The sequence below is a fragment of the Arvicola amphibius genome, chromosome 9, assembly GCF_903992535.2.
Source record: "Arvicola amphibius chromosome 9, mArvAmp1.2, whole genome shotgun sequence".
Taxonomy (NCBI): Eukaryota; Metazoa; Chordata; class Mammalia; order Rodentia; family Cricetidae; genus Arvicola; species Arvicola amphibius.
In genome coordinates, this window is record NC_052055.2 from 82374597 (window position 1) to 82389555 (window position 14959).

The window sequence follows — 14959 nt, forward strand, 5'->3', positions numbered from 1 at the left end:
TACCTAACGATATGAAAATGTCAACATCTAAATATACTGTCAATAGGTAATTTGGACATATAGCTCTATATAGTTAATTTGGGCACAGAGTTTAACTTCACTGTGGCTTAAATGCAATTAACCATATATACACATATGTTTTTGTGTTTATGTATGTATATGTACCCATGTTTTAGTTTCCTTCTTGCAGTTAGAGTGACTCAGTACAGAACTGAGTTCCTGCTCAATTCTCTGAGATCCTTCTTAGGTTGCAGCCCTCCCTCGTGGGTTCCCATCAGCCTACTTCTATTTTGCAGGTGCAAGCCCAAAGGAATTCTCCATTCTATTTCTTGGCTTTTCAAGAGACCAGGTCCTTTCTTCTAGCTCCTACTTTGTGTCCAAATGATATAACTTTCTTCAAGCCTGTTCATCTGTCCCCTTTATTAGTACATTCAATGTCTCCTGTGCTTTCTACTAATTCTTATATTAGTATTCTTTTGAATTTTGTTTTCTAGTTTATGGCTGTTAATAAGAATCTTACCTTGGTTTTCCAAAAGTACTTCATAAAAGGATGGTGGCTACATATGTATACCCGTTGGGCCCCAAACAAACACACTCTCAACTGCTCAGCTCAAGGAGGAAGCATACTTTGAGTACTTTGGGGAGCAAAACTAATTGTCTTTGCTCTAGTCTTCCTATTTAGGCCAAGAGAATTCTCTGGAAGACCTACTTTAGTGAAGCTGCATTCCTGTGGTACCTTGTATTAGGATATCACAGTTGTCAATCTGATGAAATGTACAATCACCTGGGAGATAGGCACATTCCCCCTACCTTCCTTCTCTATATTTTAATTTAAACAGAATTACATCACTTTTCCTCCCCCATCCTCGTCCTGTTTGTCTTGAGCTGTAAAAATCCTTCCACCTTGACTAGCCATAGTGATACATTTTTATGAAAAAAAATCTCTTACATTCAAAGAAATTGGACTTTGTGGGGCCCAACCTCACAGTCAAAATAGCAAGTAATATTCCTTGAGATCACTTAAGATTTAACCTGCTATCCTACTATGGTAATCAGTCTGTTTAAGTTTAGTCTGCCTTTAAAGAGAACAATGTACAAACCAACCTTATTTGTCTTGAGTTCCCCATACAACTAGCTTTACAACCCAAGGTGAATACATAACTTTAATTTTAAATTATGTACTCATCCATGCAGGTGACCTGGAGCAGTTCATGTGTATTTGTATTATAGTAATTGTTATGGAATAATCTTTTTGTACACTTTGAAGATGTGTCTTTGCCAAGGGGTCTTCTGATTGGTCTAATAAAAGAGATGACTGGTTGGTAGCTAGACAGGAAGTATAGGCTGGACAGCCAGACAGAGAAGGGTAGAGTCTCAGGAGTTTCCAGAGAGAAGGACAGCAAACATGCCATGTTGAAAGAAGGTACAGCCATGTGGCAGATGGTACATAAGAAATATGGGTTAATTCAAAATGTAAGAGTTAGCTAGTAATCAGCCTGAACTATTGACCGAGCATTTATAATTAGTAATGTGTCTCTGAATGGTTATTTGGGAGAAGCCACAGAGACACAGAGAAACTCCGCCTACAAATAATCATTTTCTGAAAACAATTAGCAGGTAGGAGGCAACCTCATATTACACATAGTCATAAAAGTTGGATTTGGAACATTAGACAAATGCATGGGCACTGAAGGCAATTACATTCTGCAGTCTGCAGTGTTTTTTGGAAGGTAGGAGAACCTGCAGAAGGTGGGCCCTAATGAAAATTAGGACACTGAGGAGATGTCTTTTGAAGGGACTCAGTTCTCTTCCTCTTTCTTTGCTTCTCAGTCACCATGAGGTAAAGTTCTTCTCCACTATGTCCTCTTATATAATATACTGTGACTAAGCAATAGGATAAAGTAACCATAGGTTGAAACCTCTGAAACTATGGACCAAAATAAGACTTTTCCTTTTATAAGTTGATTACTTCAAGAGTTCTTTCTTAGTGACGGAAAACTGACAAGTGCAAGAGGTCTCAAGCGACCTATTTAGAGAATTTGAAAATGGACACAACACAGAGATATACAGAAAGCTGTTGCCTGATTTAGGCCTGAACAAATTATACCCACTGTGGAATGGGAACTGAATCCAAAAGAAATATACAAAAAAAGAGAGACTGATTTATTCCATGGCAGAACTAGGGAAATGCAGCTTCACTGGGCATCAGCTTGTGCTCACAAAATTATCGATCACGTGACTATTTCCAGAAGAGGATTTGGACTATGTGAAGAGAATGGGGGTGACTGGTCCCGAATTGTTTTAGTTATCTCCTCCAAACAGGAGGCCTACTGTGGAGAATTAAAGACCTGGGCAGCAAGAAGCAAAGCTCAAGTATGACCTGCAGCTAATGGAGAAATTCTAAGGGCTTCTAATTGCTTTAAGGAAAATACGAGAGGTCTCCAAAGATGTGCATAAATCTCCACCAGAGAGCCTAGTTCTACACGGAAGTCAGTTTGTGAAGCTACCAGTTCACCTCAAACTTGTTCTCCCCAAATTTCTTCACATTTCTATTCTGATAGGTAGCTCCACCCCCCCCCCCAAAGCTACTGCTAAGTTCCAGCAGGAAGTCTAGGGTGTGTAACAGTATCACCATATAATAAGCTGTAGAGATTGTGACCTTCATTTCATAAACTTTGTTTTGAATGCATCCTAGGTATCCTAGATTCCTTTGCTAGTGCAGTAATAAAATATCTTGATAACTGAAATTTAAATGCGGAAGGTTTATTGGGCACACGATTCAGGGTTCCAGTCCATCGTTGTGGAGAAGTTAAGAGCAGAAAATTGTAGAGGCTATTCACATCCACAGTCAGGAGCAGACAGCCATGAGTTCATGCATGCATGCTAAGTGCTCAGCTCAGCTCAGCTCAGCTCTTGTGCAGGAACATGAAATAGTACCGCCCATACCTCAGTTAACCCAATAAGAAAATTTCTCATATGACCACACGCCAACCTAGTCTAGACAATTCTTCCTTGCGACTCTTTTCCTGTTGGTTCTGCATTGTGTCAAGTCTACAGTCAAAACTACACATCACTCCAGGATTTATTCATTTAACTTAAAGATGCACTAATACACCACAGGACCCAGGCAATCATCCCAGTATTTCCCTCAGTTTCCTTTATGGCAATGCCTGTTTTGCCCACTTGAAAATATTATAAGCACCTACAATCTCATTATCAGTATGTTTACAGACTCCGATATCTTGTGTGGAAACCACCATGGAAATGGACAGGTATTCGCAGATGAAAACATCACGTGATAACGAAGTGCTGGGCAAACAATGACGTGGCCTAGTCACCAGCAAACTATCAAGTCATTTGGGCAGCTAGCATTCTTTTATCCTGACTCATTCCTGCACCATGATGATTTCTGCTTGGATACTGGAAACAAAACCTCGTTTGGGGGAGTCATGGAAGCCCCTAAACCTCACTTGAACATTAAGTGGCGCAGAAGGCACTCTCGGTTAGAGATTTTCCAAAGCCTCCGCGATACCCCAGAACGCAGTCTGCGCGTGGGCGGGCAGCGTGGTGACGTCACGGTGCGTCGGGTGTGCCCCGCTCCCGTTCGGCTGGTCGCCAGGGGACGCTCGCGGGTCGGGTCTCCTTGGCAACCCTCCGCTCCGCCCCTCCACCCCTTTAACCTTTAGGCTGCGCGGTTCCGGGTCCCTCTCCGTCCCTGTCCCTTCCCTCCCCTCCCCTTCGGGCCTGTCGGGACCGGAAGCAAAGATGGCGGCGGCGGCGGCCGAGCTGGTGATCGGCTGGTGCATCTTCGGCCTCTTGCTCCTGGTAGGGGAGGCGCTCCGAGTTCTCCCGGGGTGCGGAGGTGGGAGGAGGAGGGCGGGCCAGCCCGGGCCCTGCGAGCCCGGAGAGCTTCCTCACTCGTCCCGCTCTCTGCTGGGTCCGCGAGGGTCCCAGAGGAAGGTGGGCGAGGCGCTGACTCCCGAGGTCTTCTCCCTAACTTCAGCCTCTGTCTCTTGTCTGAGGACGTGGCTGGAGGGTCTGTTTGGGGCCGAGCGACCCTCGGGGTGGAGGAGGTCGTGATGGCTTTGATTGGAGTCCGCGCCGCCTCTGTGCCAGTCTCCCGGGCGCTGCCTTGGTCACTTGTTTGTTTTTCTAAATGCCCCATTTCTCCCACGTGCTCCAGCCCGTGGGGTAGTAAGTGCCCAGACTTCCCCGTGCTCATTGTGTGATTCTGCCTTGATGACGTGAGTGTCACGTTCTAGATGTCACATTCCACCTAGAACAGTGCTAGCCAGGAATATGGCCAGTGTGACAGCCCTCCTGTCAGCCAGTGTTAGGGTACCCTAACGCTGAGATTATACTACTACCTCTCTGGCCTCAGGTGCCGTCTTTCCAACCGTCTCGTCGTAGATTATTGAGTGCACAAACTCTACTGTCATAGCCCTGAATACTTTGGTTATCACTCTGCTATCCAAAGGCAATGGGCTCTGTTTAGTTTGCTACTCTTTGGGCCTTTTACGTTGTCAAGCCCTTCCCCTGCTCTTCAAGGACTTCAGTCCTACAGTTATGCAGTTTGCATTTTGAAACTCGTTGGACATAGTTTACCCGATTCCCTAGACTGACATTTATGTAGTGTGTTCCTCTAGTAGAGTTTTTCACCAAGAACCACATACACACAGCACTTGTGTAGCATGTTCAGCGATCCTAAGCCGAGGTTCAAGGATGGTACCCTCACTTTCACTAATCCTATTGCCCAGGGCCATTCTTGGGGGTTGGGGAGTGTGAGGGGAGGGCTATTGGACATCCCTAAGGTGTTAGTGGTGTGGTCTTCAAAGCCGTGCAGTCCTGTACTTAGAGAATTTTCCAGTCCATTTATTTGGGAGAAAATAAACATGTAACCAGTATGAAAGTATAGTGGGACTGTTTTGATTGATGAAAAAAATTAAATCACAATAGTTTTGCTGTAGACCATAGAAGGATACAAAGGGAATAATAACATGGCTTTTATAAAGGACTGATATGTGGGAAACATGGATTTTTAAGTATTGAAAGACAAAATATGATTTTGTAAATGAACTAGAACTTGGGAGAGGACGTTGTTGGAAGAAAGTGCAAGCCGAAGCAGACTTTGGAAAGTCAGTGAAATTGCATCAGCAACAACTTTGAGACTGATAGAATCGTGCATAGGTGAGGTGCAAAAGTAGCGATTTATTCAAAATGAAGTTAGTGTCTGTTTAGTGCTTGGCTTGTTAGAATGGATCTGTATTCACGTCTGCTTCTCATTCAGGCTTGAAGTAAGTTATTTGGCTGAAATGTATGCACAAAATCTAGTGTAAGCGGTGTGGAGTCAGAAGTAGAGGATTGCTTTTGATAGCTGGGGATGTTCTTCGTGACTGCACCAGAAGTCAGCAAACTCCAGTGTCTTCAGGTTCTGTGTGTACTCTAAAACAGTGGACATTTTCTTTACGTTCAAGGCTGTTAGTCCAACTTGTGGTTTGAGCGACTCTTTTACCCACTCCTTTCTTTTTTCTTTTTTTTTTCTTCCATGTGATCTATGTTTGCTACTCAGGAGGAGGTACTGGTAACTAAGTGAGGTGCATCCTCAAAACCTGGATGCATTGTATTATGTAATATCAGATGTGATGTTTATTAAATCACCACAGACCCTGTCAGAAATGTCCTGAGAAGTTCCAAGTAGAGATAAGTTGTCAAGTTCACAGAACTATGGACAAGTTTTGCAAAATTCTCACTTGAAAGCTTGAAATTTTAAATTTCATTTTACTTATTCATTTGTGTGATGTGTATGTGTGCTAGCCTGAGGGAGCACTGCAGGGGTGTGTGTGTGTGTGTGTGTGTGTGTGTGTGTGTGTGTGTGTACCTGCAATCAAGAGTGCACCAGGGTGTGTGGGTGGAGGCCGGAGGACACCTTCCTTCCACTGTGTGGGTCTCGGGAGCAAACTCAGCTTTGGCAATAACATCTTTGCTGGCTAAACTCCCTCACTGACCCAAAAGCATGAATTTTGTCACTGGCAACAAGTACTGTTGGATGTACTAAAGTGATATTTTGCTGTTGTTGTTGTTGTTCACGTGATAAAGTCCATTAAAAAGCAAGGGCGGTGGTGGCGCACGCCTTTAATCCCAGCACTTGGGGAAGCCGAGGCAGGTGGATCTCTGTGAGTTCAAGGCCAGCCTGGTTTACAAGAGCTAGTTCCAGGACAGGCTCCAAAGCCACAGAAAAACTCTGTCTCGAAAAAAAACCGATGTCAGAATGGGTTTTTAAAATGAAGTATTATTCTGAGGGTAGTTTTCAGTTTTTGAATCTCTAGACACATAGGATCTGCGGACTTCTCATTTTGAGAACGAATGTCAGTCGTATAGAGAGGGTCAAGTAATGAGTGTTTCCTTTTTATGATCTTTGACAAACAAAATGGATGTTAGTTTCTAGGGCCACATGCAGAATAATTACGTTTGTTCCCTTATGCTCTAAAATGTAAGCACTTTTACTGACTTCCCCATGTTCTCAGTAATTTGGCCTACGCCACCTTCCAGCTTTTTCTGTTACTATAGAGGCAAGCTCCATTGTGAAGCACACATTTATTAGTGTTCCTTGAGGTGTGGGCATCACCTGTGGAGTTGTGACCACTCCATAGTCTGTGGGCAGCCCCATTAAAGTAGTCTAATAAACTCCCTGGGAGCATTTCTGCTGCTTAGTTTGACAAAACTCTTTAGCATTCTCATTCTTTCCTCTACCCCGTTGTTGGTTCTCAACCTTAGCCGTTTGTTAAAGCCATCTAGGGAGTTTTTAAAATCCTAGTGCCCAGAACAATTAAATCCAAACTGGGAAGAGTTGGAGAACTATTTAAAAATCTTTCCCTAGCTTTTTAAAAGAAAAGAAAATGCCCTGAGGTGTTATTTTATGAGATATCAACTACAGTGCCATTTGTTAAGTAGTTACTGTAGCTATGCAGTGTACTACACAATAGCTTGTTTAATCTTGAAAACCCATTCGAAGAGTTTTCGTTCATGTCTTATAGGCCAGGAGAATTGGTTCATGATACAGTTAATATTGTTATCTGTAGCATAACCTAAAGGAAAACATGGGGTCCTCTTAAAATAACCAAAATCTCTTGCTTGGCGATTCTACCTGGCAGCTCTTTATAGCTTGTCTCTCTGAGATTGGTATATGCTTTCTGTGCACTTGCTGTCAGCTTCAGCTTGGTAAAAAAATGCCGGTGAGTCTTTCCTGAGCTCTGTAAATGAATGCACTGAGCTCTGTGTTAAGTGCTATTCAGTGTAGAGAGAAAGGACTTAGCTGCCAGTGATTTCAAAACAAACTTGAGGAATGTTTACAAGAATTTTGAATTCACCTTAGAAACATGTTAATATAACATTTTATGGACAGTAACTTCCTGAAAACAAAACAAACCAACAGAAAGTTTGAACTTTTAAACCAGAATTTGAGCTTAAGGCATTTTTTGCTGTGGTTGTATTTTATTATTATTATTATTATTATTATTATTATTATTATTATTATTATTCCTAACATCTAGCTTCTTTTCACTTAATTTTTTCCTTTTTGTAAATAACAATGTTGAAATGACAGCAATAGGAAAGACATGCAGCTTTGATGGATTTCAAATGCAATGGGCCAAGTGAACGAAACTGGACCCAAAAGATGAGCTGTAACGTGAATACATACATAATGGCATTTGAGAAATGATACAAAGTGTAGGGACAGATCGCAGGTAGTAGTGGTTAAGGCGGAAGATGTAGAGTGAGGTTAGCCAAGACAAATCAGAATATTCAGTTTAGTGGAAATGTCTTGGTATCTTAATTGTGGTAGAATTTGGATGCTTACAGAACGAGTTAATAATGGTACAAAGTAAGTTTTTGTCTCTGTACTCTGACAGATCTTGTTTAGAACAGTGGTTCTTAGTGTTGACTTATAAAGCCCCCGACTCTTGAGGATCCGTATAAATTTGCTGTGGAGTAGGGGATGCATAGAGGTATTTAAAAATTGCTAAGATAACTAGCTCACAGTCAGGGCTGAGGACATTGACTTAGTATGTGTCGGCAACTCTCTGTCATGGGGTAGAACATAGGAGCTCAAAATGCAGTTCCTGACCACTGCCACGATCATGTCCGTTAACATGGAGCTGTTCAGAGCATACCTGGCCCTCTAATTAAGAACCTCTGGGAGGTGGGCCCAGCACCCTGCCTCAGCAGGCCCCCTGTGTGATCCCAGTGCTGCTTAATGATGTAGAAGCCTAGGACCTACGTATGCTCTAGAAAGGTCCAAAGAGTGCCATGCAGCTAAAGATGTCAACTCCATTACCTCTGGGCACAGTCTTCACAGGAAAACTTGTTAGGCACATGAATCTGTTTTCATTATTGGCTTTTCTTCAATGACCTTAAAGTTTGAATTACAGCTTTTGTGTGGTGATTAGCAGTTAACTTCTAGGTGGATGGCATCTGTGGGCTGTAATTTCTGGTACATTTCCTTTAGATTGGAGAGAGATATTGGGGCATGACACTGCATGCAACTATTAATGTTTGGTGCGGACGTATACAGTGCTGCACTGTTATTCATAAGGTGTGTGGGCTTACAGAAAATTGTACTGCGTTTTCATTCATAAGTAGACTTGAACATTCTATCTTGTGCAAGTTAATAAAAGTTTTCTTTACACATGTAAAAGAACTTTTGGCCAAATAAACTCCAAATACAGGCTGATGTTAGTGCTAAGGTGGTAATAGGTCTTTCTTTTTGCTGTGTTTCAGGCTATTTTGGCATTTTGCTGGATATACGTTCGTAAATACCAGAGTCAGCGGGAGAGTGAAGTTGTCTCCACTGTAACAGCCATTTTCTCATTGGCAGTTGCACTGATCACCTCAGCACTTCTGCCAGTGGACATATTTTTGGTTTCTTACATGAAAAATCAAAATGGTACATTTAAGGTAAGTGTTGCTGTGCTTTGTGATTGTTTTCTCCTTGTGGGTACTTAGCAGTTGTTTCATTAGCAAACCGGTGTATTTTGTTCTCTCTCTCTGTCTCTCTCTCTCTCTCTCTCTCTGTCTCTCTCTCTGTCTCTCTCTCTGTCTCTCTCTCTCTCTCTCTCTCTCTCTCTCTCTCTCTCTCTCTGTGTGTGTGTGTGTGTGTGTGTGTGTGTGTGTGTGTGTGTGTGTGTGTGCGCCTTTGCATAGGCATGTAGAGTCCAGAGGTGCACATCAGACATCTTCTATCCTGACCCTGAAACTTGGTGTTTAGGCAAGGCTGGTGGGTCGCATTGCCTTCCTGCATCCCCTGTCTCTGCCCCAACCTGTTCAGTGCTGAGGATATAGGTGTGGGCAGCCATGCTTGGCTTGCATGTGGGTGCTGAGGATCTAAACTCAGTTTCTGCTGCTTACATAGCAAGCTAGCATTCGTTGCCACCGAACAACCCCTGCAGTCCTGTTTTCTTGGGTGGGAAAAGGTAAGCATAGAGATGAACCGTAGAGAATGAAAACACAAAGTGATAGACTAGATGCAGACAACTATCTTATGAGAATTGTCTGTTCAACATCGCAGCCAGTATTGGGAGTCATTTTTTTTTTTTTAATGTGAAAATACTTCATTACAATTGCTTTTATTTTTGTGCTTCTTATAATTCCTTTGCAGCATATTTGATTTTATTGACAGTGATGGCACAATTAAATGTTTTAGAAGGACTTTAGTAACGACAGAACAGCATTTACTTCATAGAGTATAGAGAGAGTTTGCTATGCTAGCAGCCATTAGACTTAGCTGAGTGATTTTGGCCAAGTTCCTTAACTTTTCTCCACTTTGGGTTCCTCATTTTAAAAGGGAAACGCATAGCTTGGAGGAAGTTCTTTTTTATTTATGTAAATTTCTTTAGTTTCTTACTAGCTCAGCCTCTGTGAAGTGAAGATACCACGTCAGTATCTGCACATGGTACTTAATAAGTAGACATTTTTTAATTTTCAGTAATTCATAGTGTTTTAATAACTCTGATTTTGGTCCAAACGCCTTCAATAATTGGTAACTTTTTTGTGACTATGTTTCGATATATTCTGACTGTTGCAGAAACTAAAATTTCTTTTTCTTCTGTATGGCAGACTCCCAGTTAGTATTATGGAGTCTTAGTGTGTGCCAAAGTATAGTGTTGGGAAGATTGTTGGCATCGACTGTATTGTACCTGTCTATTAAATGTTTACATACATTGGACTCCTTTGACCTCCCAAGCAGTGCTGTGAGGTAGTCAGATTATCTATGGCTTTATGGTGGGAAAAAAAAAAAAAAACAGAAGTTAAGCCTGAAAAAAAAATATATATATATATATATATATATATATATATATATATATATATATATATATATATATATAAAATTAAAGCTCTGCTGTATGCCTCCAGAGGTCTTCTTTCATTTATTTTGTTTTTGTGGGGGAAGATGTCCTTTTAATAAATATACTTTTCAATTTAGTGAAGAGTCTCTTCCTGTCTTCATTTATTTTCATTCAGTTTTGTATTTACATTTTGTGTTTTACACTGAGACATTTTAGGACATGATTATTTTCAATGGTTTCATTAGATTATTTGTTAATTTTTTTTAAATTGTTGGTCAAGAAGTAAATACCTTTAATGATTTTGGATACAGGTAATTAAGTAATTTATCTTAGCATTATGAGGCCATTTTCTCTGATGTCATTTTAGTATTAAATTACATGGAAGTGTCTGATTTCTTGTGATTGCGGTTGGGTACACAGCTGTGTTTCTTAGATAAATGAGTCTGACATTGTAAGAATGTGGGGGTGTTTTTATTTTGAAGTAGTATAATGAAATCCAGGAAGTACATAATTATCAACTTCTGGGATGTTTTTCTCCCTGCAGCCTGTGAAATTAATGCATATGTGTATGTATGTGCATAACTGTTCTGACATAGTACAAGCAGTGTAATTATCCCCTACATAATTACTGCTTGGACTGAGATTGGTTTTAGTTTTTAATTTAGAATATTTATTTATACATTATAGAGAACTGTTTTTATCTTTGAATTTCTAAAGTAAATATTTCTATGACCTTATGAACTTTGTTACATATTGTTGATTTTTGGTACTCATGCCTTTTTCTGGGTTGCAGTTATTTTCCTTCATAAACATTTAGTCTGTGTTCATTAGTTTTTCTTCTTTTTTCAGTGCTAGGGATCACAACTCAGGGTTAACACACGCAGGCCGGTACTTTACCAGTGAACTGCTTTCCTAGCCTAGGTGTTGTTTACTTTGGGAAATCTTATTATACTTATAAGAAGAGTTGAAGCATTTTCCTTCTGACTGGGCATGTCACTTGCGAAGCATTCTGCAACCTTGGACTCTGGGTTCGAATCCAGTTTCCATATCTTATTGTCTCTAGTTTGTTTAGCTCCTATAATCTGAATACTGTGATCGTATTTTTCGTTGGTAACTTTTATTTGATTTTGATTGTTACTTTTATTGTTGTCATCATCTTCATCATTATCATCTCAGTGTGTAACCCTGGCTGGCCAGAACACCCCCATCCTCCTGCCTCAGGCTGTCAAGCATAGGGATGACAGATAAACATCATCATCCTCATCACACCCAGCCTCACGTGTGTTCTCATGTGCATGCACGCATTGTGTCTTTTATTCCTCGTTTGAAGCCTATTTGCTGTTTCACCAAAGTAAAAATGGAAAAGACAGACAAAGTTTCTTCCTAGCCCAGTCTTCTCTCCGAGTTCTTGCTCAGTTCTTTTCGGTGCATAGTAAAAGTCAAGTCCAGGTTTGTGACTGTTACTTCTGTAGACTTTAGGCTGCCATTGTACGTTGTCATGCTGAGTAGAGATGAGCTACTGCCTCCTAGTTGTTTTCCATACTGGATGATGCAATATCCTAGTGTGATTTGTGTGCGTTCATGAATATGTACTATACACGCCAACTTTCTCCATTTCCACCTCGTACATTTTGAATCTGTCAAACTCATGGCTTTGCTTTCAAAGTTTGATTATTTGTAGTGATTGCTAACTCTGCAGAAGTACGGGTGCTGCGTCTCCCTGTGTGCAGTCCACACCGTTTCCCTGTTTTCGTCTAGTGACACTACTGGTGTCCTCACCATTCTATGCCAGGTGTGTGTGGTAATGCCGGAGTTGTTTCTGGTGACATTTTTTCAAATGTCATAATATGAATGAATTTAGCATAATAATTTGTTCCTAACTTTTTGGTTTTTCGAGACAGGGTTTCTTTGTGTTAAGTCCTGGCTGTCCTGGAACTCACTTTGTAGACCAGCTGACCTCGAGATCCGCCTATTAGCCAGTGACCTTGAGTAAAGATATACATAAAGTAAAAGTATACTGATAAAATTTATAATTCGACACTAATGTGAACAATGTTATGCTTTTACAACATGTGTGGATTTTAAAAATGATCCAAGCTACAGCCTTAGAATGTTTGGTGTTAGGCCGGGCGGTGGTGGCGCACGCCTTTAATCCCAGCACTCGGGAGGCAGAGGCAGGCGGATCTCTGAGTTCGAGGCCAGCCTGGTCTACAAGAGCTAGCTCCAGGACAGGCTCTAGAAACTACAGGGAAACCCTGTCTCGAAAAACAAAAAAAAAAAAAAAAAAAAAAAAAAGAATGTTTGGTGTTTTGGTGCTGACCATGTCTTCCCTCCTGTCTTGATTTATTACCTTATGCCTTATTATTTTTATGTGTCTAAATGGCACTACTCTTACTCCTATTTTAATGGTGATAATGATACCCTGGAGCTTTTTTGCTTCCTGAACCCTAAGAGTCAGTTCAATGTGGGCGGTGAGGTGAGGAAGCTGGGCTAGGGAGTGCTGATAATGTTTGAGGGCTTTGGTTTATAGCAGTGATTCTCAATGTGTGGGCCAACCCCTCTTGCAATCCTCTGTCTCCAAAAATGTTTACATTATGATTCATAACAGTAGCAAAATTACAGTTATGAAGTAACAAGGAAAATAATGTTATAGTTGGGGGGGGGTGGTCCCCACACCATGAGGAACTATATTAAAGGGTCACAGCATTAGGAAGTTTGAGAGCCACTATGATTGGGAAGTAGAGGGGCAGTACAGGTACTTTCACTTGCGGTGGTTATGTGTTCCTCTCTGTGTGTCTAAGAATGAAAGTTACTGGAGTTGTGTGTGTTATGAATCAGAGAAGGAAGTTTTTTTTTTTGAGACAAGAAAGGGTAACATTGTAAGAGTAGTGTCCTGAAGAAGGGAAGGAGCTAGAGATGTCAATATGATTGTGATACAGAGGAAATCAGGGTCCCCTTTAGGGGTTCTTGGTCTCACTAATAAAGGAATTTAAGAGTAGACTCAAGTGGAAACTGAAGGACGATTTATTAGCATTTCAAAGAAAACCCCGAGTCTGGCCAGCTGTAACTTCCACTGCTGTGCAGAGAAGGGTAAACACCATGCCATTTAAGCTGGTATGGAGGGTAGCCACATGGAGATGACAGGGAGGGGGATTAAGAGAAACCCTGGGGGAAGTCAAAGTGATAGGGAAAGCCTGCTGAGAAAGAAGGAGGAAGTGAGTCACTCTAAGGGGGAAACGCAGACTGACTGACAGGATGCATGGCTGGGCCTGCAGTACATGTGTACTCAGTACAGTATTTCAGTGAGAACTAAGGATTCTGCCTGTGTCGTTAGCATGGATTGAGGTGAGCCCACTGTCTTAGGGGGATTGTCCCCTGCTAACTCAGATGTTAGGTCTCCACCCAGGCCACAGACCCTATTTTCTTGACCAGAAGGAGTTTTCCTTACTAGGCTTTTATTGCTACTCTAACAGAAGGGTTGATTATAAAGTAGTGTGGACACTTTGAAGGAGGCTAGGCCTAAAATTTGAGTACAAATAGAGATGAGTTTTAGATTTGTTAGTAAGTTGAGTCATGTCTATTTCAGAGTCAGAACTCTGAGACCTACTTCTAAGTGACTGCTTCCCTTCTGTTGGTGTTTTGCCTTGGATAATTGTTGTAGAAGACTCTCCTACAATAGATACCTGTAGCCCTGGACTTCCCTTCCCCTCTCCCAGCTTCTGATGACATTGCCAGATGCCCTGAGAGAAAGTAATTGCTTCGGACTTAGAATCCCTTTCCCAAGGTGAGGCTATTGCATGAGAGTGGGGAGGGCTGTGTTGGAGTTCAGGTTGGACAGAGAGGTCAAAGTTATCCTGAAGAATAGCAAAGAAAATGTGTGTACACACCAGTTATGCCCTTTTTCTGTGGAATCCGGAACCCTCCTGAAATATTCCAGTCTATTAGTCTCTAGTCCTAGTTCTTGGTTGTTCCCCATTCCTCTGGCCTTTAAATAGCTGAAGTTCCCATTAGTTTCTGCTCTGGGAGACAAGAGTTTACAAACCATATCAAGGCCATAGCAGTTCCAAAGTGTGCTAGAAGGAAGGCTGTCTAAAAATCAGACCCTTGGAAGGCAGGGAAGCATAGAAAGCCAATACATTAATCGCCTTTGCATCCTGTTGTGTACTTTACACATACTTGGAGCTTTAAAATAACAGCAATTTAACTAGACTATTGTCTAAAAATGGGTTAGACAGAAGAGCCCTCTAAATTAAAAGATGTTAAATTTCAATGAATATTTTCCATTAAATTACTTTTATATTTTCTATCCTTAATTTATATTTTGAAATTGTGGAATTTCCAAATTTTAACTTTAAGTGGTTTCCAGTAAGGATAGCACTTCTCCCTCAGATTGTCTGGGGAATGTGTTGGAGCTTCCTATGATGTGTACCAAAGAAAAAGAGAGAAATATAGTGACCCTCCAGCTCACTGATATTATCATCTTAATTAAGATCCTTTTTTAGTTTTCGACTTTGATGTATAAGGAATCATAAGGGACGCCTGGCTCTGAGGAGCTGACACTTATGATTGTGTCTGTTCTCATTTGGGGTCTTAGGACAGTGGGACGAAAATGTTCT

General features: G+C 41.3%; 1 protein-coding gene across 1 annotated transcript in view; it reads left to right on the plus strand.

Moving 5' to 3' along the window:
• Nucleotides 1-3626: 3626 nt before the first annotated feature.
• The window catches only part of Lmbrd1 (LMBR1 domain containing 1), a 90427-nt gene continuing 79094 nt past the window's right edge, over nt 3627-14959 (plus strand). Inside the window, exons 1-2 of the mRNA XM_038341656.1 lie at nt 3627-3825; nt 8779-8955. Coding sequence (XP_038197584.1) covers nt 3766-3825; nt 8779-8955 — 237 coding nt within the window. The 5' untranslated portion in view covers nt 3627-3765. The remainder of the gene's footprint in view (nt 3826-8778; nt 8956-14959) is intronic.